The sequence below is a fragment of the Hemitrygon akajei genome, unplaced genomic scaffold, assembly GCF_048418815.1.
Source record: "Hemitrygon akajei unplaced genomic scaffold, sHemAka1.3 Scf000096, whole genome shotgun sequence".
Lineage (NCBI taxonomy): Eukaryota > Metazoa > Chordata > Chondrichthyes > Myliobatiformes > Dasyatidae > Hemitrygon > Hemitrygon akajei.
In genome coordinates this window covers 166,989-193,982 of record NW_027331982.1, presented here as the reverse complement: position 1 = coordinate 193,982, position 26,994 = coordinate 166,989, and the positions used below count along the sequence as shown (strand labels likewise).

At 45.4% G+C, this 26,994-nt stretch overlaps 1 protein-coding gene across 3 annotated transcripts in view; it reads right to left on the bottom strand.

Moving 5' to 3' along the window:
* LOC140722977 (NACHT, LRR and PYD domains-containing protein 3-like) overlaps positions 1–20,381 on the bottom strand; it is a 52,075-nt gene extending 31,694 nt beyond the window's left edge. Inside the window, exons 1-6 of one of the 3 annotated variants that reach the window (XM_073037600.1) lie at positions 20,250–20,381; positions 15,534–15,707; positions 13,155–13,415; positions 4,423–4,519; positions 952–1,293; positions 270–436 (exon numbers count right to left, since the gene is read on the bottom strand). In XM_073037600.1, coding sequence (XP_072893701.1) covers positions 270–436; positions 952–1,293; positions 4,423–4,432 — 519 coding nt within the window. In that variant the 5' untranslated portion in view covers positions 4,433–4,519; positions 13,155–13,415; positions 15,534–15,707; positions 20,250–20,381. Of the gene's footprint in view, positions 1–269; positions 437–951; positions 1,294–4,422; positions 4,520–13,154; positions 13,416–15,533; positions 15,708–20,244 lie in introns of all 3 variants that reach the window. The other 2 variants (XM_073037602.1, XM_073037601.1) reach the window with 2 other exon arrangements.
* Positions 20,382–26,994: the final 6,613 nt, after the last annotated feature.

Here is a 26,994-nt window from a genome sequence, read left to right as displayed (position 1 = left end):
TTGGTTTCAGACTCAATGCCTGTTCAAGGTCCAGATACGCAGCCACTGCTCTGATATCACACTGATAAATGCAGCAGGTGTGAGAGAAAAAAAGCTGAGGCTGACCCTGCAGTTCCCAGTGCTCCCCACCTTAACAGCTGAAACCAGATCTGCTGGAGAGAAGTCAGAGATCAAAGTCTCCATTGCCATGTAGAACGCCAAGAACGTAAAGATTAATTTTGGTCACCATACACGATACAGTTCAGTGACAATACACACACTACACTCACCTCATTCTCTTCTCTACTGAAATGTCCCTCCTTTGTCAACATCCAACCGAGTCTTTCAACCTTTTCTTCAATTGCTTGTTGGAGTCTGTCCCTGTAGAACTTTGTCAGTTGGTACAGTCGATACTCCTCCCCCTCTGCCAGGAGGTCAGAGATTGTGAACTCTGTATCTGGGAATATAAAAAGGAAAATACAGGATTGAACTCAGATATCGCTCGTCTCCATTGATCTCACCCAACTGAACAAAAAAACATGACTTGAACCTGCTCACAGACACAAAAATGGATTAATTCCCCATCTCCAACACTGACCTTAAAATCGAAGCAACGATGTTCTAGCCATGACTTTAATAAAGGACCATATTTAATGCAAACCAGTCCATCCCCCATGCGGCCCACTCACCTATTTCAATTTTGGGTTGGCAATAAATGCTGGGACTGTCGGTAATATTCCCTTCCCAGAGATACTCTCTCCATCCTGGCGAACACATTTCCCTTAGTGCACATCGTGGAAATCCTCAGAGCAGGTAGTACATTTCCTGTAGTGGGATAACGGCTGCCCCACTACACCACATGTACCACATCCACACATTCCCCCTCTCTCTGACCAACCCTCCAACAAGGAATCGCATTTACCCTCCTCCCTGCCACATTCTGCAAACACATCACTCTCATATTTCACTCACCTGCTCCTTGTTGGGGACTTGACAATTCCGTGTTTGATGAGCTTCCGAGCTGACAGGCAGTCGCCTCACTTGTGCTGGTTCCAGGGCCCTGATCGGTGTCTCTGACGTCACTGACTCTGGGCTGACAGGCAGTCGCCTCACTTGTGCCGGTTCCAGGGTCCTGATCGGAGTCTCTGGGCTGAATTTTCTCCACTTCCTCTGCGGCCGTACTGCATTCTGGGATATTGCTCTCAATCTGACCCTGTTTTGGTACATTGCTTCCCTTGGCCCGATCATCTTCCCTCGATGATCCGCCTGGTAAAATCCTCTTCAGTACTTTTCCTACTCGTTTCAATTTCCTACCTGAAATAAATGATGAATTGCAGGTTAAACGATTATGATTTAGATCTGAGCAAAACTGATTCAGACTGCAATTTAGCTGTGACTCTGGCTGACCAGATTTGGAGTGGGACTGTGCTGGGTAATGTGAACCGTACATCCTGTTTGGTGACCATCCTGATAAGACGGTGACTGGACATATTCACTCCCATTAAAATAACTTGATAGACACAGTAATGCTAATCACTTAATTTACAGCAGTTGAATGATGACCATGGGATCTTAATGCAACGGTGTCCGGTGATACTGGGAAATGAAATAAAGATATGACGTCAAACTTACCGGCCTGTAATTTCTCGGATTACTTTTAGATACTTTTTTAAACAATGGAACAACATGAGCTATCCTTCAATCCACACCCGTAGATACCGACATTTTAAATTTATCTGCCAGGGCCCCTGCAATTTCAGCACTAGTCTCGTTCAAGCTCCGAGGGAACACCCTGTCAGGTCCTGGGGACTTATCTACTCTGATTTTCCTCAAGATAGAAAGCACCTCCTCCTCTTCAATCTGTATAGGTTCCATGACCTTACTACTTGTTTGCCTTATTCCCGTTCACTCCATGCCAGTTTCCTTTGTAAATAGAGATGCAAAAAACATGTTTAAGATCTCCCCCATTTCTTTTGGTTCCATACATAGCCGACCACTCTGAACTTCAAGAGGACCAATTTTATCCCTTACTATCCTTTTGCTCTTAACATACCCGTAGAAACTCTTTGGATTAACCTTCACCTTGACTGCCAAAGCAACCTCTTGTCTTCTTTTAGCCCTCCTGATTTCTTTAAGTATTTTTGTGCAGTTTTTATACTCCTCAAGCATCTTATTTCCTCCATGTTGTCATACATGTCATACATCTCTCTCTTCTTCTTTATCATAGTTCCAATATCCCTTGAGAACCAAGGTCACACCCTTGCCAGAGAACAACCTGTCCCAATCCAAGGTTTTTAGACCCTTTCTCATTTCTTCAAATTTGGCCTTTTCCCAGTTGAGAACCTCAACCCGATGACCAGATCTAACTTTATCCACAATCAAGTTGAAACTAATGGTGTTATGATCACTGGAACCAAAGTGTTCCCCTACACACATTTCCGACACCTGTCCTAACTCATTTCCTATTAGGAGATCTAATATTGCACCCTCCCTAGTTGGTACTTCTATATATTGATTTAGAAAACTTTCCTGAACACATTTTACAAACTCTAACCCATCTAGACCTTTAACAGCATGGGAGTCCCAATCAAAGTGTGGAAAATTAAAATCCCCTACAATGACAACTTTCTGTCTCCTGCAGTTGTCTTTTATCTCTCCGCAGATTTACTCCTCCAATTCTCGCTGAATATTGGGTGGTCTATAATACAACCCCATTAATGTGGTCATACCTTTCCTGTTTCTCAGCTGCAACCATATGGCCTCGGTAGACAAGCCCTCGAATCTGTCCTGCCTGAGCACTGCTGTAACATTTTCCCTGACTAGCAATCCTACTTCCCCACCCTTCATTCCTGTGCCCCTACCACGTTTGAAATATTGGAACTCTGGAACATTAAGCTGCCGGCCCTGCCCCTTCTGTAGCCAAGTTTCACTAATGGCTATAATGTCGTAATTCCACGTGTCAATCCAGGCCCTCAGCTCGTCAGCGTTCGCCACAATACTCCTTGCATTGAAATAGACACACCTCAGAAGATTATTACCACCATCAAAGAGCCTTTCTGATTTTGCATGAACTTTTAACATTATTTATTTTCACCCCCGCTCCACTGTCTGCTCTGGAGCTCTGGTTCTATAGAATGGACTAGATTAAGCTGGAAAGAGTTTAGTGGAGAATGACCAGTACGTCACTGGACTAGGATGTTGGGTTTTCTATTATATGGTTCGTCTGGGACCATTTGCCCTGGATAATTGGATCTTGAAGGGTGACCTTACACATATACTTAAACATAATCAGGGGCCTAGATAGGGTAGATGGTCATAGTCTTTTTCCCGGGGTAGAGGAGTCTAAGACTCGAGGACAGAAATTTAAAATGGACCGAAGGGGCATTCGTTTATGTGGCGGGTGATGGGTATAAATTACATGCAGCCAGAAGAGGCAATAAACAGAAATAAATTTACAAAGTTCAGAGGATGTGGGCAGGGAAAAGGATAGAAGTCTATAAGGGAAATTTGGGAAAAGCTGTGGGAAAATGGAGCAAGCACAAAAGACATTTGGATCAGCATGAACTAGCTAGGCCGAAGGACCTGTGTCCAGGCTGTTATGTCTGTTTTATTTTCCCCGGAATCAGAGTTGAGCACAATCACAGTGCCTACTGGGGACTGAGACATTTGGTCATTGGCTATACCTGGTTTTCCATCAGAGATCCTGGGAATTTTAAATCCAGGTAGCAGGCCAACTTAATAGGGAAATATTGAGAACTCACATTCACCATTTGTACACAGCGCAGACATGGATTCGGGTATTAAAATACTGAAGCAAACCACATATTAATCCAGAATGAAATGTCATCTGATCTTCAACCATTCCCAATGCTGCCAATGTTCTCGGCTTGGCTACAGAGAACAGATTTCGGAAACTCCCCTCATGTCCTTTCCACAGCAGACAAGAAAACCAGGAGGGAGTTGATAGCTGCCGTTCCAAATCCTGAAATGCTCGTTTATCACACATCTCTGAATTCCTGGAAATGCTCCTACCATCTGGTTCTGAATTTTATAAATGAAAGTTGGAGATATCTTACACATCAGGGCCTGTGTCGAGGTGAAACAGAAGCTGACCCAGGACTTTTACATAGCCCACAAGCCCGCTATTGCATTCCTGTGTTTCACTCACAGCCATCTGATCAAGGAGTACCTGCTCCTTTCACTCAGGTGAAGCTTTGAAGCTCACTCAGGTGAGTGGAGTGATTCGACCATTACCGGTGTCAGGTCCCTGAGCTGGAACTGTTAGATTGATCAATTACATCAAGGCCGCTTTACCAGTGGGATCAATGATACTGCTTGATGAAAGTTTTCTGTGCCCAGTTAGCATCTGTGTAAGTTTGTTCATCTGTACTTGTGTGTGCCAACAGGACAGAAGTTCAGTTAGAATGATCCCAGTGATCATACCTTTGTCCATTCTGTATCTGACTGACGATGGTTGATTGCCGTCGTCTTGTTTATACTTTGGTCCCGGAGCAGGTAAGTTCCACCTACTGGTGATACCCTGAATTACAAACAAGCAGACAGTGAGTCAGAGAGAATACGATTACAGTATTTGCAAATAACAGTATCGCCATCCCCTGTATCAGAGCATCCGTTGGCTTAGGGACAAAACATTTCCTGTTAACATGAACTCCCACACCATGTCTGTGTCTGTCCAGTGCATCTACTGATAGAGTTACAGAGTAACAGAGCACAGATAGAGACCTTTCAGCCCAACGAGACAATGCTGACCACAGTGCTCACCGAGATGGTCCCAATTTCCAGTGATGGGCCCATTTCCCTACTGGCCTCTTCACTCCATCTACACATCCCAACTGCTTCTGGAATTATACAATTGGGTCTGCCTCATCCACTTCCTCTGGCAATTCCCTCCACATAATCACCACCTCTACATGAAACCGTTGTTGCTCGCGTTGGTTTTTCAATCTATTTACCACTCCTCTGCCCATTTAGATCCCCTATAAGCTACGATAATCTTCACCGTGAACACCATCCACTAATTTTGTGCCATCAGCGAACTTACTGGTCAAGCCTTGTACATTCACATCCAAATGTTTGTAGGATAGTAACTGTTCTGGAACCTGGCGTTGCGTGTCCTCAGGCACCTGTAATTTCTACCTGATGGCAGCAGCGAGAAAAGTGCATTGCATGGGCGGTGAGGATCTTTCATGATGGATGCTGCTTTTCTACGGCAACATTTCATGTAGATAAACTCAATATTTGGGAGACCTTTACCCGTGACATACTGGACCATATCCAGTACATTTTGAAGGATTTTCTTCTCAAAAGCATTGGTGTTCCCCGACCAGTCCGTAATGCAGCCAATCAGCAGACTTTACACCACACATCTACAGCGGTTTGCCAACGTTTTTGATGACATACCGAATCTCCACATACTCCTGAGGAAGGAGAGGCACTGTCGTACTGTCTTCGCAATTATATTTATATGAAAGGTCCAGGACAGGACCTCTGAGAGTGAGACCCAAGAATTTAACGTTACTGACCCCCTCCAACTCTGATTCTCCAATGAGTACTGGCTCAAGGACCGCGGGCTTCCCTCTCCTGAATTCTACAATCAGTTTTTTGGTCGTATTGATATTGAGTGAGAGGTTGTTGCTATTACACCACTCAGCCAAGTTTTCAGTCTCCCTCCTGTATTCTGATTCAACACCCCTTTTGATAGAGTCCACAACAGAGGTATCATCAGCAAACTTATATATGGTGGTGGAGCTGTACTTAGCCGCACAGACACAGGTGTAAAGCGAGGAGAGCAGGGGGCTAAGTACACTTCCCTGTGGTGCTCCTGTGCTGATGGAGATTGTGGAGGAGATGTTTTTGCCAATCTGAACTGAGTGAGGTCTACAAGTGAGGAAATCCAGGATCCAATTGCACAAGGATGTATTGAGGTCAGGTCTTGGAGTTTGCTGAATAGTTTTGCGGGGATGGTGTTTTTAAAGGTACTCTGATAATTTTTACTTTGAACTTACTCAACTTCCCTAATGAGGCAAATGACATCGAGCTGCAGCTCCAGTTCCTTAACTCATTCTCTGCGGAGTTGCTGCTTGGTGCACCTGGTGCAGATGTGGTTATCTGGGAGGCTGGAGATCTCCCAGAATTTCAGTAATTTCTCTTTTTTTATTTTAAACAATTCACAAACATCAACTGATTTCACAATGCTTGTGATGTCCTGAACAGATTTTGCTGAAATGCAATGCCCATATTCACTAGTTTTCTCTTCATTCCGATACATCAATGTTCACAACATCCATCCCCAATACCTCCGCACCTCACTGTCAATCTGATACATCTCCTGCTGAGGTCACTTGTCTCTTCACTGAGGGGCAGTGATCAGAGACTTAAAGAAAAAAACAGGCAGCTCTCCTTCTTGGGCTGTTACTGAACAGTGGCTCACCAAAGATAACCGAAAAAGCAAATAACAAAGCTTTACATCATGTACTGTGAGTTTAATTATGAGCAAGAGTAATGCGGCAACATTCCATAATAGTGAAATTGAAGCTGTATTGGCTCCTGTTACCCTGCGTCATGCTACATTTAATTCAGCCTGTGCAGGTGATGTTACCCCAGTTCACAGCCCCAGAGGCGAGGGTCCTCTCCCAATCCCGACCCCGCAGACAAACCCAACACAGAATGGAAAGGAAACTGCCGCCCATCCAGGAACAGTGAGCATGCGCAATGACTGTTGCACCATCAGTGCGGGGCTGAAATAAAACCTACAGATGCTGCAGATCTGCGGTAAAATGAGAGGGGGACACAGGGTCCTGTGACTGGTGGAGTGTCTCCCGTGACAATAAACCGGATCCTTATTTTAATTATGTGGAAATATCAGATAGACTGGAAATTCGGGAGGGAGGTTTAATTGAAGTGCACACATTTTTGAGTAGCTCAGAAAATAGAAAAGACTAAATTCTCACACAAATGGGTAATATACCCGGAAACACTGGCTGCATTTCGGCCGGTTGGAAGAGTGGAATGGAGTCAGGAGAAACATATTCCCCACCTGCAGCGGAAGGTCGTGACAGATGTAGATCTCACTGCCTTGTCCAAACGGCCGAAAGATGGGTGTGGTCCCAGCACCACCGTCTCATCCCCACCCCTCCCGAGGAGCAGAATAACAGGGGCTGAGCGTTAGCTGATCCCATGCGGTTTGGTATAAAGGTCCCACAACCCGGACTGACCCCGGCAGTTTCCGTCCAGGAAGCGGGGCGAAGGCCGCCAGTTCGATTGAGATAACGGGTCTCACTGCCCAGCATCAGACCTCCTCACTCGGGACTGGTCTCAATACTCACCGATGGGAAAGTTATGTCTTCACCCCGCAGTCAGTGATCCATACCCCTGCTCCCCGCCCGGCGGACTTTTCCCAAACCCGAAACCTATTCAACAAAGAATGGAAAGGAAAACACCGCCCATCCGGGAATGCGAGCATGCGCATTATGATCAATGCGTCATCAGAGGGGAGGACTGTCCAGGGTGATCTGCTTTGGGATGGAGTGGCTGCATCCAGTGCAGAGTCGTGTTGCTTAGGATTTTCATAAACAATAGTTTTATTGATGTTAGCTGGAATTGCCAGCAGGGAAAACACATATTGCATCACGTAACAGAACACCTCCCGTACACAGTCTTGTCTCCTGGAAAACTAAACACTTTCACAATGTCGACCTTAGGTATCCCTTCCTCTAAAAGCGACTGAATCATTCAGATCGCTGATCACTGAGAGCAATTATGGTTTGTTGGTCATTAAAGTTCGCCCTGGGTGGTTTGGATGGAGTTGATGTGGAGTTTGGGGTGTCACAGTGAAAGAACCGGACAGCCAAACGCTCTGACCTTGTGACCTCCAGCCACGGATGGTGCCGCGGTGAACCTCCTGCAAAGCGCAGGCGCAGTGCCGACTCCAGCTGACGCCGGCGGGACTCCTGTACGAGCGGCGGTGAGGAAGGGGCTGATCTCGGCTTTGAGTAAATAGAGGGTGAGTTGCAGTGGGAAATGTCCGGTTTCGAGCTCTGCCGGACAGCCAGAGACTCCGGGCTCTCCAGTCTTTCAGTCCCGGTTTTGCGCCTGAGCCGGGATTGTGGGATCAGTTAGATGCGGGTCCCCTTGCTGGAAGGGTGGACCTGCGTGAAGAGGTGCTGTCTATATGTGTGTCGGTGTGGGCTGAATGCTGGGAAGGATTTGGAGCGATTGGCACAGTAGTGGGAGGGAGGGATATTGAGCGTTATCAGACGCAGTTATTGGACGTGGAGGACGGACATGGGGCAAATTAAGTGGTAAACTAGGGAGGATCTGGTTCATTGGATCTGACAGGATATGTCAGGAAGCAACAATTTTCTCTTCATATTAATTAATTACTGTCTAATCTAGCTGTTAACATTGTGTTTGTTACAGAGTCCCAGAACCTACAAAGTCTCAGTCTACAAATCTCTGGTGAGGCCGCAATTAGAGTATTGTGTTCAGTTCTGGTCACCTCATTATAGGAAGGATGTGGAATCTCTGAAGAGGGTGCAGAGGAGATTTACCAGGATGTTGCCTGGATTGGAGAACATGTCATATGAAGCAACGTTAGCAGAGCTGGGACTTTTCTCTTTGGAGCGTAGAAGAATGAGAGGGGACTTGATAGAGGTCTACAAGATTATGAGAGGCATAAATAGAGTGGATAGTCAGTACCTGTTTCCCAGGGCACCAATAGAAAATACCAGAGGGCATAGGTACAAAATTAAGGGAGGGAAGTTTAGGGGGGACATCAGGGGTAAGTTTTTTACACAGAGGGTTGTGAGTGCCTGGAATGACTTGCCAGGGATGGTGGTGGAGGCTAAAACATTCGGGGTAATTAAGAACCTCTTGGACAGGCACATGGATGAAAGAAAAATGGAGAGTTATGGGGTAGTGTGGGTTTAGTACTTTTTTTAATGATTATATGGGTCGGCACAACATAGAGGGCTGAAGTGCCTGTACTGTGCCGTACTGTTCTATGGTTCTACCCTAGACAGCCATCACCGTCATGGGCTGCGAGTACAGATTGGGAATGGAGAGAGGGTGTCAGTGACCTCTGCATAAGAGAAGGACATGGGTTCGTACAGCCTCCTGTGAGATATAAATGTTCTCACAGTGGGATCAGAACTGGTGGCATATCTGGAGTTAAGAAAATGGGATATTGCACAACACAATCATCACATGTCCTACCGGCTAACAGGAATAAAATGCTTTTAATATAAAATTGAAAGTAAAGTGCTGGAAACGGTACATCAGATTGGATCTGAGGAAAGACCCGGTGTCAGAACTGGACTGACCAAGTTGCTGCCCGATCTGCTGAATGCTCTCAGCGTTTTCTCTTTTTACTTGAAATGTTGCGCAACTATTGACTGATTACAAGATGTTTGTGATGGCCTGAACGAAGCTGCAAAACTTTAATGCCCACATTCATTAGTTTTGCCTTCATTTCAACACAGGGGTAATACAGTCGATGCATTCAGTGCTCACAACATCCTCCGCATCTCACTATCAATTTATTTCCTAAAAACGATTAACACAGTGGACATTTGGTAACATTGAAACTAAAATCAGAATGGTTGTCATTAACCTACCACATACTGTATTGACTAAATCCTCTCGAAATCCAGGTAACAAACATCGATTTCAGAAATGACTCAGTAAGGCAAAATACTTCACAATGAAGACAGCGACAGAAGAGCGATTGTTGGTATAATCATTGTTGTGATACAGGCTGGACAGATATTGATCAAGACATTTGATATATATCATTGAGTTGGTGGGATACAGGCTGGACAGAGGTTGAACAAGATGGTTGATACATATCATTGAGGTGCTGGGATACAGACTGGACAGAGGTTGAACAAGATGGTTAATGTATATCACTGAGGTGGTGGGATACAAGCTGGAGAGAGGTTGAACAAGCTGGTTGATATATATCACTGAGGTGGTGGAATATAGGCTGGACAGAGATTGAACAAGATGGTTGATATATATCATTGAGGTGGTGGGATACAGACTGTACAGATGTTGAACAGGATGGTTAATATATATCACTGAGGTGGTGGGATACAAGCTGGACAGAGATTGAACAAGATGGTTGATATATATCATTGAGGTGGTGGGATACACACTGGACAGAGGTTGAACAAGATGGTTGATATATATCATTGTGGTGGTGGGATACAGGCTGGACAGAGGTTGAACAAGATGGTTGATATATATCATTGAGGTGGTGGGATACAGGCTGGACAGAGGTTGAACAAGATGGTTGATATATATCACTGAGGTGGTGGGATATAGGCTGGACAGAGGTTGAACAAGATGGTTGATATATATCATTGAGGTTCTGGGATACAGACTGGACAGAGGTTGAACAAGATGGTTGATATATATCACTGAGGTGGTGGGATACAGGCTGGACAGAGATTGAACAAGATGGTTGATAAATATCATTGAGGTCGTGGGATACAGACTGGCCAGAGGTTGAACAAGATGGTTGATATATATCATTGAGATGGTGGGATACAGACTGGACAGAGATAGAACAAGATGGTTGATATATATAATTGAGGTGGCGGGATACAGACAGGACAGAGGTTGAACAAGATGGTTGATATATATCACTGAGGTGGTGGGATACAGACTGGACAGAGATTGAACCAGATGGTTGATATATATCACAGAGGTGGCGGGATACAGGCTGGACAAAGTTTGAACAAGATGGTTAATATATATCATTGAGGTGGTGGGATACAGGCTGGACAGAGGTTGAACAAGATGGTTGATATATATCATTGAGGTGCTGGGATACAGCCTGGACAGAGGTTGAACAAGATGGTTGATATATATCACTGAGGTGGTGGGATACAGGCTGGACAGAGGTTGAACAAGATGGTTGATATATATCATTGAGGTGGTGGGATACAGGCTGGACAGACGTTGAACAAGATGGTTGATATATATCATTGAGGTGCTGGGTTACAGACTGGACAGAGGTTGAACCAGATGGTTGATATATATCACTGAGGTGGTGGGATACAGGCTGGACAGAGATTGAACAAGATGGTTGATAAATATCATTGAGGTCGTGGGATACAGACTGGCCAGAGGTTGAACAAGATGGTTGATTTATATCATTGAGGTGGTGGGATACAGACTGGACAGAGATAGAACAAGATGGTTGATATATATAATTGAGGTGGCGGGATACAGCCTGGACAGAGGTTGAAAAAGATGGTTGATATATATAATTGAGGTGGCGGGATACAGACAGGACAGAGGTTGAACAAGATGGTTGATATATATCATTGAGGTGGTGGGATACAGGCTGAACAGAGGTTGAACAAGATGGTTGATATATATCATTGAGGTGGTGGGATACAGACTGGACAGAGTTTGAACAAGATGGTTGATATATATAATTGAGTTGGCGGGATACAGACAGGACAGAGGTTGAACAAGATGGTTGATATATATCATTGAGGTGGTGGGATACAGGCTGAACAGAGATTGAACAAGATGGTTGATATATTTCTTTGAGGTGGTGGGATACAGACAGGACAGAGGTTGAACAAGATGGTTGATATATATCACTGAGGTGGTGGGATACAGACTGGTCAGAGATTGAACAAGATGGTTGATATATATCACTGCGGTGGTGGGATACAGGCTGGACAGAGATTGAACAAGATGGTTGATATATATCATTGAGTTGGTGGGATACAGACTGGACAGAGATTTAAAAAGATGGTTGATATATATCATTGAGGTGGTGGGATACAGGCTGGACAGAGGTTGAACAAGTTGGTTGATATATATCACTGAGGTGGTGGGATACAGACTGGACAGAGATTGGATAAGATGGTTGATATCTATCACTGAGTTGGTGGGACAGAGGCTGGACAGATTTTGAACCAGATCGGCAGGGGATGAGCATATGGAGCCATATGGGAGAATGGGATCAAGGGCGATCTCTGATGTTCCTCCCGCAATACACAGATCCTGAAATAATAGTACGCACGAGTAGATAACAGATTCCAATATAACAAAACCAGAACAAACAATAAGAATTTTGGCATATGTCATTTTCTACTCGACACACTTTATCAATTCACCGCAGAAAGTATCCCATACCGATACTTCACATCTTCATATAGCTACTGCTCTTCCTTTAATTGAATGAAATAGTGGAGAACTGTGATAGAGCTGAGTACGTAATAGAAACCAACCTCCCCTCCATGGACTCTGTCTATTCTTCCCACTGCCTCAGTAAAACAGCCAACATAATGAAAACTCCCCACAATCCTGAACATTCTCACTTCTCACCCTCCCATAGGGGTGAAGATAAAATAAAACAGAAACACGCCACCGCGCTCAAGGACGGTGTCCATTCTGCTGTTAGAAGCGAACAGCGTGATGAGTGGACTTCTGACCTCACAGTCTAAATCGATGTGACCTTGCACCACATATCTACCTGCACTGCACTTTCTCTGTAACCAGAATGATTTGTTTTACCTCAATGTACTGCTGCAATGTATTGATCTGTGTGGAGAATACCAAAGACACGATTTTCACTCTAACTCTGTACATGGAAAACATTCCCCATTTCAATTGTGTGGAAATATTAGACAGCGTGGGCTGCTCCTTTGGAAATTCCGGAAGGAGTGTACACATTTCCGAGAAACACAGATAAATGAACAAGACTTATTTCTCGCATTAATAGGGCCGTTTCCAGTGTGCTGGAAATATGTAAAACAATTACCGACCCCAGGCATCGATCCAGGTGAAGTTTGGATCCGATACCGGGCCGGGTGATGGAGGTAAAGTTCCCCAGGTACATCTTAATGGATGGGTTCAGTCTCGGCATCACCACCTCATCCCGCTCCTGGGACCATAACACCAGGGGCTGAGCGGCTGGCTCATCTCAGTCGGTTTGGTGTGAAGGTCCCATAACTCGGACCGACCACAACAGGTTGTATCCTGGAAGCGGAACGAGACCACCGGTTCGAGGACGTTAACGGGACTCCCTGCCCATCATCAGGTGCCCAACTTCCCCCGGGATCGGCTTCAGTACTCACAGATGTGAAAATGTCGGTCGCGTTCACCCCTAGTAACCGGTTATCAATACTCACCGATGAGAACTTGATTAATTGTTCCAGGAGACAGCGATCGGACTATCCGCTCCCAGCAGACGATCCGCTTCAACAGAGAACGGAAAGAAAACCCCGACCATCCGGACTCTGTGAGAGCGGGGGCGGGGCCTCGGAAGCGAGAACCTGAGATGCTGCAGATCTGCGTTTGAAATGGGAGTGAGAACCTGGATCACGTGACGGCTGGAGGGTTTCCCACCTGAACCGGTGACTCTGCTCCTTGCCCCTCACACGCTGCCCGACCTGCAAGCCGCATTTTACATATTATTTCATATTTAGCCCAGCTACACTTTTAATCTCTCCCTCTGCGTCTTCCCCGTCCCCATCGCTCCACCACCCGGTTCTCAGAGTTACTGGATCAATTCTCATCCCGTTCCGACACTGAATTCCCACCCGAAGAAGAATTGTGCAGGTTTCATTGAAATCACTTCTACGTTTATAAACACTAATTTCTATTCACATTCCTCCGGAGCCTCACTGGACATGAACACTGAAACATCAAGTGAGAAACAGGAGGAGGTGGCCATTCAGCCCCTCAAACTATCAACAAGATGACGGCTGCTCTCCCATCTCAGCCACATGTTTCTGCATTATCCCCATTTCCTCGATCCCTTCGGTCTCCACTAACTGCCGGCATCTGTTTTATGTGAGGACGATCACTGATCTTCATCGTCCTCCAGGAATCAGTCTGGTGAATCTCTAAAAGAAACACTCTCTGACTTCTTGTAATCCTCCGTGGAATTAAATATCTTCTGCAGCCCCGTGTTGCCCCAACCACTCACCTCCCACCCCTGTCACTATTTCCATCGTCCCACCTCCCCACCTGGATCCGCCTCTCTCTCCCCAGCTCTTGCCCCATCCCCAGCCCTCACCTCTTTTCTCTGACTATTTCCCGTCCACTCTCAGTCCAGAGGGAGGGTCTCGGCCCGAAATGTTGACGGTCCATTTCCCTCCACAGATGCTGCCCGACCCACTGAGTTCCTCCGGCAGTTTGTTCTTTGGTCTGTGTAACCAGTGTTAGTATGGGGAGCGGGATTTTACACCATATTACAGGTACAATCTCAACGAAGCCCAAAGAAGTGAAACCATGTCACTCCTTTACACAATAACATTTACAATAAGCACAATGTACCTTCGACCTAACCCCCTACCTACTGCCGGGAATGTGGAACAATCCTTGTTCCAAGCCTGCACCGGTATCGCTTCCCAACTCCTCTGACACAACACTGCCGAATGCATTGGTGTTTCTTCCTGCACCTGCTGTCAAGTTTACTTAGTCCATTTACTGACTCGTCGAACCCTTTTCTCGAACTATCTTTCTTCATCTCAGGAGGCCGTATATCCACTGACATCTTGAATAAACCCATTGATTCTTACAGCTACCTGCACTATACCCATTCCATCCCTTCTCTCAGTTCCGCTGTCTCCGCCACATCTGCTCTCAGGATGAGGCTTTTCATTCCAGAACTAATGATATGTCCTTCTGCTTCCTTTCTTCCCCAGCAATGCTGCCCTAATCCGCATTTCTTACGCCCATCTTCCGTCTGCCCTCAGCCCATCCACCCGCGGCCCCACAATGGAGAGGTTTCCTCTGATCCTCATCTACCACACCACCAGGTTCTGCGGCCAGCACACAATTCTCCGTAACATTCGCCATCTCGAACGGGATACTAGTAACAAACATAGCTTTCCCTCACCCCTCTCCCCCACACTTCCGCTCCTTTCGCGACTCCCTCTTCCATTCTTCCTTTCCCGCTGATCGCCCTCCTTGAGGTTTTCCTTGCGAGCGTCACATGTGCCAGACCTGCCCCCAGGAAGCACAAGTTCCTCTTTATTATAGATAGGGTCTAATCTTGCTGTTAACATTGAGTTTGTTACAGGGCCCCAGAGTCTGCAAACAGATGATTGTTAGGAAGCAGAAGCTGATGGTGAGAAGCTGTTTCTTGGACTTGGGTTCCGTGCTTCCCGGGGTTACACCCATTCCTACTTGTCGTGTATATCGATAATTTGGTTCATAAGGTACAGGATATGGTTAGTCAGTCGGCACAAATTAAGTTCAAGCAATTACATTTCTGAAAGACAGTAAGTATAAACAAACCCCTCTCATTCCCGCTCCCCACTCAGAACTGACCAAAAGCTATTTCAAAACACGCAAAAGCTTGAAATGAGCAAACACTGAGGGAATGTGAGTGGCTTTAAAGAGCTGGGCTGCTGACAACACATTACCAGACTTGAAGTGATTGCAGCTGGGTATGACAGAGGCATACCTGGCACATTCAGTCTCATTCCAACTGTTTCCTACCTTCCTTTGTATAGATATGTAATGTCTAAAGGACCAGTGTTTGAGTAAATGAGACTCACCAGACTTTCTCCTGACTGAATCAATGGAAACCCTGAGTCAGAAAGGTTATCTCCAGTTGGTGCTCTCAGTCTTCGGGCTGGTTCACTTGTTGATGTTCCCTCGTCTTCAGTCGTGGTTTGCTTCCATTTGGGGTGTTTCTTCCAATAAATCTCTCACCGAAGCTCCAAATTCAACTAGACAGATAATAAAGCACATTAACAATACAAATGATAAAAAAAATATTTCTGTTCATCGAAGTTTAAATGTTGAAGACAAATACAACGATTTCAAAGAACAAATCTGAAATTTCCCCTCGTACTTCCCAATGCCTGATATGGGATACGATGGAGTCATCGTTCAGTTATGGTCAGACACAAGATGTAGGAGGAGAATTAGATGATTCAGTCCATCGAATCTGTTCCACCATTCAAACATGTTTTTTATTCCAACACCATATTCCTGCCTTCATTCTGCAACCCTGAAGCTACTGAGCAATCACGAACATATTAAAATCTGCCATAAATATACGCAAAGGGCAGCCTCCACCCCCCTCTGCGGCAACAGATTCCACACAGCAGCTGTCCTTTAACTGAAGAGATTTTTCTCAAGCAAGGCTGTAGGCCCGGATGGTGTCAGCCCCAGGGTGCTCAAAGCCTGTCCCACCCCCCCCCCCAGCTATGTGGAGTACTTCACCATGTCTTCAACCTGAGCCTGACTCTCCAGAGGGTTCCTGTGCTGTGGAAGACGTCCTGCCTCGTCCCTGTACCGAGGACGCCGCGCCCCAGTGGCTCCAATGACTACAGACCGGTGGCAGTGAACTTCCACATCATGAAGACGCTGGACAGACTTGTCCTAGAGCAGCTCCAGCCTGTAGTTAGGCCACACTTAGACACCCCTCCAGTTCGCCTACCAGCCCCGACTAGGAGTTGAGCATGCCATTGTCTACCTGCTGAACCGTGTCTACGCCCACCTGGACAAGCCGGAGAGCACTGTGAGGGTCATTTTTTTTTTACTTCTCCAGTGCGTTCAACACCATCTGCCCTGCTCTGCTGGGTAAGAAGCTGACAGTGATGCAGGTGGATGCTTCCCTGGTGTCATGGATTATTGATTACCTGACTCGCAGACCACAGTATGTGCGCTTGCAACACTGTGTGTCAGACAGAGTGGTCAGCAGCACTGAGGCTCCACAGGGAACTGTCCTGTCTCCCTTTCTCTTCACCATCTACACCTCGGACTTCAACTACAACACAGAGTCTTGCCATCTTCAGAAGTTTTCTGATGACTCTGCCATAGTTGGATGCATCAGCAAGGGAGGTGAGGCTGAGTACACAGCTACGGTGGGAAACTTTGTCACATGGTGCGAACAGAATCATCTGTAGCTTAATCTGAAAAAGACTAAGGAGCTGGTGGTGGACCTGAGGAGGGCTAAGGCAGCGGTGACCCCTGTTTCCATCCAAAGGGTCAGTGTGGACATGGTGGAGGATTACAAGTACCTGGGGATACGAATTGACAATAACTGGACTGGTCAAAGAACACTGAGGCTGTCTAGAAGAAGGGTCAGAGCCGTCTCTATTTCCTGAGGATACTGAGGTCCTTTAACATCTGCCGGACGATGCTGGGGATGTTCTCCGAGGCTGTGGTTACCAGTGCTATCATGTTTGCTGTTGTGTGCTGGGACAGCAGGCTGAGGGTAGCAGACACCAACGGAATTAACAAACTCATTCGTAAGGCCAGTGATGTTGTGGGGCTTTCTGATGGTGGTGTCTCAAAAGAGAATGCTGTCCAAGTTGCATGCCATCTTGGGCAATGTCTCCTATCCACTCCATAATGTACTGGTTAGGTACAGGAGTACATTCCGCCAGAGACTCGTTCCACCGAGATGTAACACTGAGCGTCATAGGAAGTCATTCCTGCCTGTGGCTATCAAACTTTGCAACTCCTCCCTCGGAGAGTTAGACACTCTGAGCCAATAGGCTGGTCCTGGACTTATTTCCCCTGGCATAAGTTACTTATTATTAATTAATTATTTCTAGTTTTATTTTGCTGTATTTCTACTCTATTCTTGGTTAGTGCGGCTGTAACGAAATCCAGTTTCCCTCTGGATCAATAAAGTATGTCTGTCTGCCTGTCTGTCATCATAATTTTAAAAGCAGGCGTCTTTATTCTAAGACGGTGCTCTCAGATCACAGACTCCCTGTCTAATGGAAACATCCTCTCCATGTCCACTGTATCCAGGCTTTTCAGCATTCGGTAGGTTTACTTAAACATACATCCCCCCACCACCCCCACTGCCCCTCTGAACTCCATTGAGCACAGGTCCAGAACCATCAAATGCTCCTCATACATAAAGCCCATCATTCTTGAGATTATTCATGTGGACCTTGTTAGCAACAACTGCACTGAACAGATTCCCGGGAACAACAGGCAAATTGATACCAGAACAATTTAGTGTGAAAAGTTGTGGTTTGTTTAAACGGTTTGAACAATGATCCCACAGACCAGAAATACTCGCTCAACACATCATAAACCTGGGCAAGTTGACCCCCCGGTCCATTTTACTTGATCTAAAACTATGATATCCCATGACCCAGCCTCACAGGGTCACACAGCTGAACCTGTCCCTTACCGACGCCAGAAGCCTCGCACATCGTCCACACATCTCACAGCAAGTGGTGTATTCAGGGATATACCCACAACCAATGTCCAGATGCCCGAGACTTCTGATTCATTTGGAAGGAGGAACATCGTGTCCTCTCTGTATAAGTACTAAGGATTACAGCCAAAACCGCAACTCTAGGACTCCTTGCTACCGATAAAATGATGCAGTGTTTCGGCCAATCAGAGTTCAGAAACTAACACTCAATCAACCTATGGCAGAACGGGAAGCTGATGATCATCTGACTGGACCAATGATCGGGCTGGAAAACCTGGGCGTGAGTCACCAGATACAAGCGATACGTTTCACATTGTCTCCTGCAGCTAAACTGAACACAATTTATCGTTATCTTATTGTTAAGTGAGGTCTTGTCCAGCACAATTGTGTAGGCTAACAGGAATAAAATGCTTGTGATACAAAATTGAAATAGTATTGCTGGAAACTTGTTTCATCAGATAGGACGTGTGGAAAGAGAAACTGTGGAAGAGCCAGAATCTGAATTGGGATTGTCCAAGTTACTTCCCGATCTGCTGAACGGTCTCAGCATTTTCTCTTTTTACTTTAAATGATGCACAAATATTGACTGATTACAAGATCTTTGCGACGGCCTGAACAAAGTTGCACAATTGTAATACCCACATTCATTAGTTTTGTCTTCATTCCAACACAGGGATAAATCCGTCGATAAAGTCAATGCTCATAACATCCTCCCCACCCCACTATCAGTCTGTTACATCTGCTCCCGAGGCCCATGTCTCTCATTGAGGGACCGTGACCAGAGGGCGATAAAAATGAGCACCACACCCTGCAAGTCACATGGGCTGTTACTGTGGCAACAGAGAAAGTGGTTCTCCAAAAATGACAAAAATTAAATGAAATAACAGACTCACTTTAAATGTTGTCAAGATTAACACTTCGCCATTTTGTAATGTTGAAAATAAAATTGTAATTATTGATGCGATACAGACTGTCATTGAGGTGGTGGGTTACAGAATGGACAGGGGCTGAACAAGATGGTTGATATATATCACTGAGGTGGTGGGATACAGAATGGACAGAGGTTGAACAAGATGGTTGATATATATCACTGAGGTGGTGGGATACAGAATGGACAGAGGTTGAACAAGATGGTTTATATATATCATTGAGGTGGTGGGATACAGACTGGACAGAGGTTGAACAAGATGGTTGATATATATTATTGAGGTGATGGGTTACAGGGCTGAGAGAGGTTAAACAAGATGCGCGGGGAATGAGCAGATGGAACCAGATGGGAAAAGGGATCATCATTAGTTTTCTCTTCATTCCAACACAGGAATTATTCAGTACACACAGTCAATGCTCACAGCATCATCCCCACCCCTTTATCAGTCTGTTACATCTGCTCCTGACGCTACTAACTCTCACTGAGCAACGGTGACGAGAGCGCGATAAAAATGTTTACCACTCCGTACCGGTCACATGGGCTGTTATCCTGGCAATGCAGACAGCGGCTCTCCAAAAGTCACCGAAAATGTAAACAACAGAGTCAATTTAAAACGCTGTGAGTCTCGTTATGACAATATTAACATCATTCAATATTGCATGTACTTGTTCAAAATAAGTCTGTGAACCTTGGCTTTCATTAATTGGTGTGAAGCCCCACCCCCCCCCCCCCCCCGCCGCGCCCCCAATCCCCCGTACAGCAGTAACGTCAACCAAATGCTTCCGTTAACTGCTGATCTTCCTGCACATCGGCCTGGAAGAATTTTATGTCATTCCGCCTTACAAAACTGCTTCGACGAACTGCTGCTTCGAGGTAGGATTCCTCGACGGAACTGCTGCTTCAGCCCATTCCGCAACTTTCCTATGGGATTAACGTTAGGACTTTGACTCGGCCATTCTAATTTTCTTTTGTAATTATTCTAGTATTTACTCTTGTCTTCTGGATTATTGTCTTGTTGCGTTATCCAACTTCAATTAAACTTCAGTTGACAGAGTGTTACCCTGACATTCTCCCGTAAAATGACTTGATATAAAATTAACACACAGCTATTTTATAACGTTGAAACTAAAATTGTAATGTTTGCCTTTACCTTACCTCAGGCTGCATTTAATAAATCCTCTGCTATTTCTAGTTAATAAACACCGATAGTGAGGCAAAATAATTCACAATGAGGAGACAGTAGTAGTTTCAATGATTACAGTCCAAACAGCAACTCTCCAAGGACTCCTTGCTACCGGTAATATGATGCAGTGTTTCGGCCAATCAGATTTCAAAAACTAACACTGCGTCAACTTATGGCAGAATGGGAACCTGATGGTCATCTGACTGGACCAATGATCAGGCTGGAAAACCTGGGCGTGAGTCACCAGATACCGGGGATACGTTTCACATTGTCCCCTGCAACTAATCCGGATTCAATTTATCACGATCTTTTTGTTAAATCATGTCTTGCCCAGCACAGCCGGTCATCACATTTCCTGTAGGCTAACAGGAATAAAATGTTTTAAATATAAAATTGAAATAATAGTGCTGGAAACTCGTTTCATCAGATTAGATTTGTGGAAAGAGAAACTGTGGAAGACCCAGTATCTGAACTGAGACTGTCCAAGTTGCTGCCCGATCTGCTGAACGTTTCCAGCTTTTTCTCCTTTTACTTTAAATTATGCACAATTATTGACTGATTACAGGATGTTTGTGACGGTCTGAACAACGTTGCAGAAATGTAATGCCCACATTCATTAGTTTCGTCTTCATTCCAACACAGAGTTAATACAGTCGATACATTCACTGCTCACAAAATCCTCCCCACCCCACTATCAGTCTGTTACATCTGCTCCCGAGGCCCATGTCTCTCATTGAGGGACCGTGACCAGAGAGCGATAAAAATGTGCACCACTCCCTGCAATTTACATGGGTGGTTGCCCTGGCAACAGAGAAAGTGGCTCTCCAAAAACGACAAAAAAAATGCAATAACAGACTCACTTTAAATGCTGTCAAGATTAACACTTTGCCATTTTGTAACGTTGAACCTAGAATTGTAATTATTGATGCGATAAAACTGATCAGAAATTGACAAGAAGTTTGATATATATATCATTGAAGTGAGGGCATACAGACTGCACAGAGGTTGAACAAGATGATTGATATATATCACTGAGGTGGTGGGATACAGGCTGGACAGAGGTTGAACAAGATGGTTGATATATATCAATGAGGTGGTGGGACACAGACTGGACAGAGGTTGAACAAGATGGTTGATACATATTGGGGTGGTTGGATACAGGTTGGACATGGGTTGAACAAGATGGTTGATGCATATCATTGGGATGGTGGATTACGGGCTGGACAGAGTTTAACGAAGATGTGTGGGGAATGAGCAGATGGAACCAGAATGGAAATGGGATCATCATTAGTTTTCTTTTCATTCAGAACACACAGTCAACACTCTTCAGCTCTGGGATGTTGGTGGGACTCCTTGCCTGAACTGCTGCTTCAGGCCATTCCGCAACATTCCTATGGGATTAACGTTAGGGCTTTGGCTCGGCCATTCCAAAACTCGAAATTTTCTTTTGAAATTATTGTCTTATTTATTTACCTTTGTCTTTCGGACCATTGTCTTGTTGCGTTATCCAACTTCAATTAAACTTCAGGTGACAGACTGCTACCCTAACATTGCCCTGTAAAGTGTCTTTATATACAATTAGCACAGCTGCCAATTCATACCGTTGAAACTAAAATTTGAAATGGCTGCCTTTACCCTACCTCATGCTGCATTCAATAAATCTTCTTCTAGTTCTAGGTAACAAACACTGAGCGCGGAATTAACTCAGTGAGACAGAATACTTCACAATGAGGTGAGAGTAGGAGAAAGATTGCTGATATATAATTATTGATAAGATACAGGTATAAAATGAACAATATGGCACGGAATGAGCAGATAGAACTTGGTGGAAGAACACATCAAGGACAATCACTGATGGTCCTACAGAAATAGACTGAATTTACAGCGCATACTATGATATAAATGATCCTAAAGTGAAAAAGCTAGAACGAACCAAAGTAAACTTTTCCATATGTCCTTTGAAATTATGCATGCCTTGTAATCCAGGAAATTTCCTGGTAAAGCTCGTCTGCACTCGCTCCAAAGCCTCGACATTCTTCCCAGATTGAGGCTACAAGAACTGTGTGAAATACTCCAGATGTGGCCTAACTCGATCTTTAACATAACTTCCTGATATTTGAAATCAACGCCTTGATTGTAAAGGTAAGCATGCCATTTGCGTTCTTAACCACTCTGTCCATCTGAGTAGTCTCTCTCAGGCAGCGGTGAACTTGGACTCCAGGATCCCTCTGCTCATCAACAATGTTCAGGTTCTTGTACTTAACAGTGTACTGTCTCTTTACATTTCTCCCACTCAGATGAGAAGATGATAATCAAATCTCACTGAATTTTGTGGGGTCCTGTGGAATTCATAACCAAGTGCACAAGTACGGGAAGGTACCGGTACAAAGAAACACTGACTTGCGGCAGCATCACAGGCAAGTACATTCAGATAACACACGGAACACAAATAATACGATTCTCTGGCATTAACAATATCGAAATGTGTTTTATGTTTTTAAATACAGGTTGTATGCAATGATATATATATTATGTATCAATAATATATATATATATATATTATATATATTATGTATCAATAACAGACTTAGAAATCTCATTAACAATGTAGAGATATAAGTTTTATGTCCTTAACAATATCTTAATATACATTTGTGTCATTATCAGTATATAAATATACTTTCGTTCTACAACAGACTTAGAAATGTTGGATTTGGTCCCTCGGTCAGATTGCTGATACAGTTTGGGAAAAACTGGGCTCCAACCACCGGTCCTTACAACACACACTGAAACATCTTGCAGACCCAGGAAGGATTTGGTTATTCCATTTCCTTAAACACAGAGACAACAGGAACAGGAGCACGTCAGTCGGCACTTCCAGCCTGTACTGTCATTCAATAAGATCCCGGGCCAGTCCATCATTGCCCCCCAACACCACTCCTATCCCCACTTTTCCCAGACCATTGGCCCGACTTGGAGGTCAACAGTCTTTCGGTGTCTGTCCTCCAGCTCACCACCACCATGGTCTCAGACATTTCCACAGCTGAACCCCTCCTATCCCCACCGGGACAAATATCGTGTTTGCTCCTTCTCACACTACCGGTATCCTTTCAATAAAATCCCTCTCCCCTCCGTCTTCTGCCGGGATCCCTAACTCCCCCGGGAGCTGATTCAAGCCGATGGGCCGAGCGGTTTCCTCCAACCTCTCAGCGATACATCAGACTCCGACCGCAGGAGACACTTCACAAGCGCTGAAAATTCCCTCGGAGGGAAATGGAAATAAATCAAAAAGAGGGACATTTCCTATGGGGTTGGCTCGGCTTTGACGGGGTGCTCGCTGAGGGAGCGGGGTTACTGCCCTCTTGGATGCTCTCCATCCGCTATTGTGTGTAACCAGTGATTGACATCACTTCGCACCAATGGGATAGCTCAGCTCTAGAATTCTCTGTTGACGGCAGTGTGACGCCACTTGTGGGAAAGAGCTCGTATTTAAAAACACCTGAATGGACCATTCTTATGATTTCAGTGGGACAACGACATTAATCACGGATTTCATCACTGATTCCAGTGTTGTGGGATGTAAAGTCCCCTGTTATGTGTCCGGTTGTGCCGTGTTGTTGGTGGAGTGGGCAGCGTGGTGTTTGTCTCGATTCGGGTCACAACACCAGAATTGGCAGCGGGGTCCACACACAGTGTATTAGTCAACAGAAAACCTCTCGTCCCCGCAGTCTTTGTGTCCTGGTAAACTCAACAGCCTTAACATGTGGATCATAGATATCCCGTCCTCTAAAAGTCAGTGAATCTTTTGGACAGCTGAGCGCAGAAAGGAATTAAGTTTATTGGTCATAAAACCTCGCCCAGACTTGGTTGGATGGATTTAGTTTGGTGTTCGGGATGTCACAGTGAAAGAGCCGGACGGCTGAAATCTCTCCATTGTCCAAACATCCTTCCAGATGAGGCAACAATTCAGTTGCGAATCCCCCTGTGGTCGCATAATTCGATGCAGCCTCCTCTACACTGGTGACACCAACTCCTCCACATTTGTGCGGCGTTAGGTTTTCGTTTGGGGGAGAGGGGATGTTGATGTTCTTGTTGCGTTTTGTGTGGGGAGAGGAGTTTTTTGAGGTTGACGATCGGATTGCCATTCTATTTATGTGTGTGTGTGTGGGGGGGGGGGTGGATTTTATGTTTCTCTCTGAACGGCGTTCATGTTCTTTCTTTTTTTCATGGCTGTCTGGTGGAGAAAAAAATCAGAGTTGTATATGGATACATGCTTTGATAATCAATTAACCTTTGAATTATCTGCTGTGAGTGGGACTTCTAGACACTAGACACTCGAATACTACAGCACAGTACAAGCCCTTCAGCCCTCGATGTTGTGCCGACCCATATATTCCTTTAAAAATGTAGTAAACACACACTAGCCCGTAACCTTCTATATTTCTTTCATCCATGTGCCTGTCCAAGGGGCTCTTAAATACCCCTAATGTTTTAGCCTCCGCCAACATCCCTGGCAAGTCATTCCAGGCACTCACAAACCTCTGTGTAATAAACTTACCCCTGATGTCTCCCCTAAGCTTCCCTCCCTTAACCTTGTACCTATGACCTCTGGTGTTTGCTATTCGTGCCCTGGGGAACAGGTACTGACTATCCATCTGATCTATACCTCTCATAGTCTTGTAGATCTCTAGCAAGACCCCTCTCATTCTTCTACGCACCAAAGTGAAAAGTCCCAGCTCTGCTAACCTTGTCTCATAAGGCTTGATTTCAAATCCAGACAACGTCCTGGGAAAACTTCTCTGTACTGTCTCCATAGCTTCCACATCATTCCTATAATGATGTGACCTGAACTGAACACAATACTGCAAGTGTGCTCTCGCCAGAGGTTTGTAGATTTGCAACATGTCCAAACTACTTTTGAACTCAATCCCCCTATAATCCCATAGGCCTTCTTATCTATCCTATCAACCTGTGCAGCGACATTGAGGAATATATGGATTTCAACCCCAAAGTCCCTCTGTTCATCCACACTCTTAAGTAACCGACCAATAACCCTGCATTCAGCCTTCTGGTTTGTCCTTCCAAAATACATCACCTCACACTTCCCCGGATTGATCTCCATCTGCCGCTTTTCAACCAATTCTGCATCCTGTAACCTTTGATAACCTACAGCTCCACCCACAACTCCTGCAATCTTCGTGTTATCTGCAAACTTACTCACCCATCCTTCCACTTTTACATCCAGGTCATTTATAAAAATCACGAACAGCAGAAATCCCAAGACAGATCCTTGCGGCACTCCACTAGGCACCGACCTCCAGGCAGAATACTTTCCTTCCACTACTACCCTCTGCTTTCTTCCTGCAGAGTATGAAAAAACATTTGCCCACGGGTATATAGTTTAAAGGTATCCCATAATGTTCCACCGGAAATTCCTTCCGTTGAGTTAGTTGAAAAGAAAAATACAATCGGTTCTTTAATGAAATTAACAAAATTTAAATCCTGAAGCAAAACGGAGTTGAACCGCCATTGTCGATTGGACCTCTTGCGCGTACTAGGCGCTGTCTCCGCGCCGGCTTTCGAGTCACCGTATTTTTCTTCTCGGGTGGGTGGGTTCGGTTCCTGCCTCCAACGCTAGAAATTGCCCAGAGTGTTCCGTTACTAACATGACTCTGTATGAGAGTTTCATCATACCACACTGCGCTTTCGTTACAACAGCAGTGTTTTGTGGTCACAGAGACGGGGAGGGAGGATGAATATTGCGAAGACCGGTTGAAGAAAGTGAGATCGCGGATACGGTGTGGGAAGGACTCGGGTCAAACAGGCGGGGTGGGAGAGGTCAGAGAGATAGCACGGGTTGCTTGTTTCAGAGGGACTGTCGAATAACCATATAACAATCACAGCACGGAAACAGGCCATTCCGGCCCTCCTAGTCCGTGCCGAACTCTTAATCTCACATAGTCCCACCTACCCGCACTCAGCCCATAACCCTCCACTCCTTTCCTGTCCATATACCTATCCAATTTTACCTTAAGTTGAATGTAAGCGCTGTAATCCCAGAATGCCCCGCAGGTAGGAAAGTCAAAATCGCGCAGTGTATTTATGGACAGTATTCTCTGACTCACACTTCCCTACCTCATCCCAGTCTCTCTCTCTCTCTCTCTCTCTCTCTCTCTCTCTCTCTCTCTCTCTCTCTCTCTCTCTCTCTCTCTCTCTCTCTCTCTCTCTCTCTCTCTCTCTCTCTCTCTCTCTCTCTCTCTCTCTCTCTCTCTCTCTCTCTCTCTCTCTCTCTCTCTCTCTCTCTCTCTCTCGCTCTCTCTCTCTCTCTCTCTCTCTCCCTACCCCAACTCTTCGCCCTCCTCTGGACTTTCACACCGCCAGTCTGTTTCTCATCCAGTCACTCTATCGCCCTCCGGTCTGTGCTCCGTCCCCCTCTCCGTCGCGTTTCTCTATTCCGGCTATTCCCCTCCCGCTTTCCTACCGACACCAAACTCCCGACACCGATCTCACTCCCCATCTAATGTCACTCTCGAAACCCTGATCTCTCTCTACACCAGATACCTCGACCTCCCCGGCCTCCCTACCCAGGGTCTTTCTCTGCCTTTCTCTTTCTCTCGCTACCTCACCAGTCTCTGTCCCGGTCTCTTTCTCCCGAGTCCCTCTCTCTGGCCAGCCTCGAATCGGTTCCCGGGTAATGACTTTTCTGTTCATTGACTA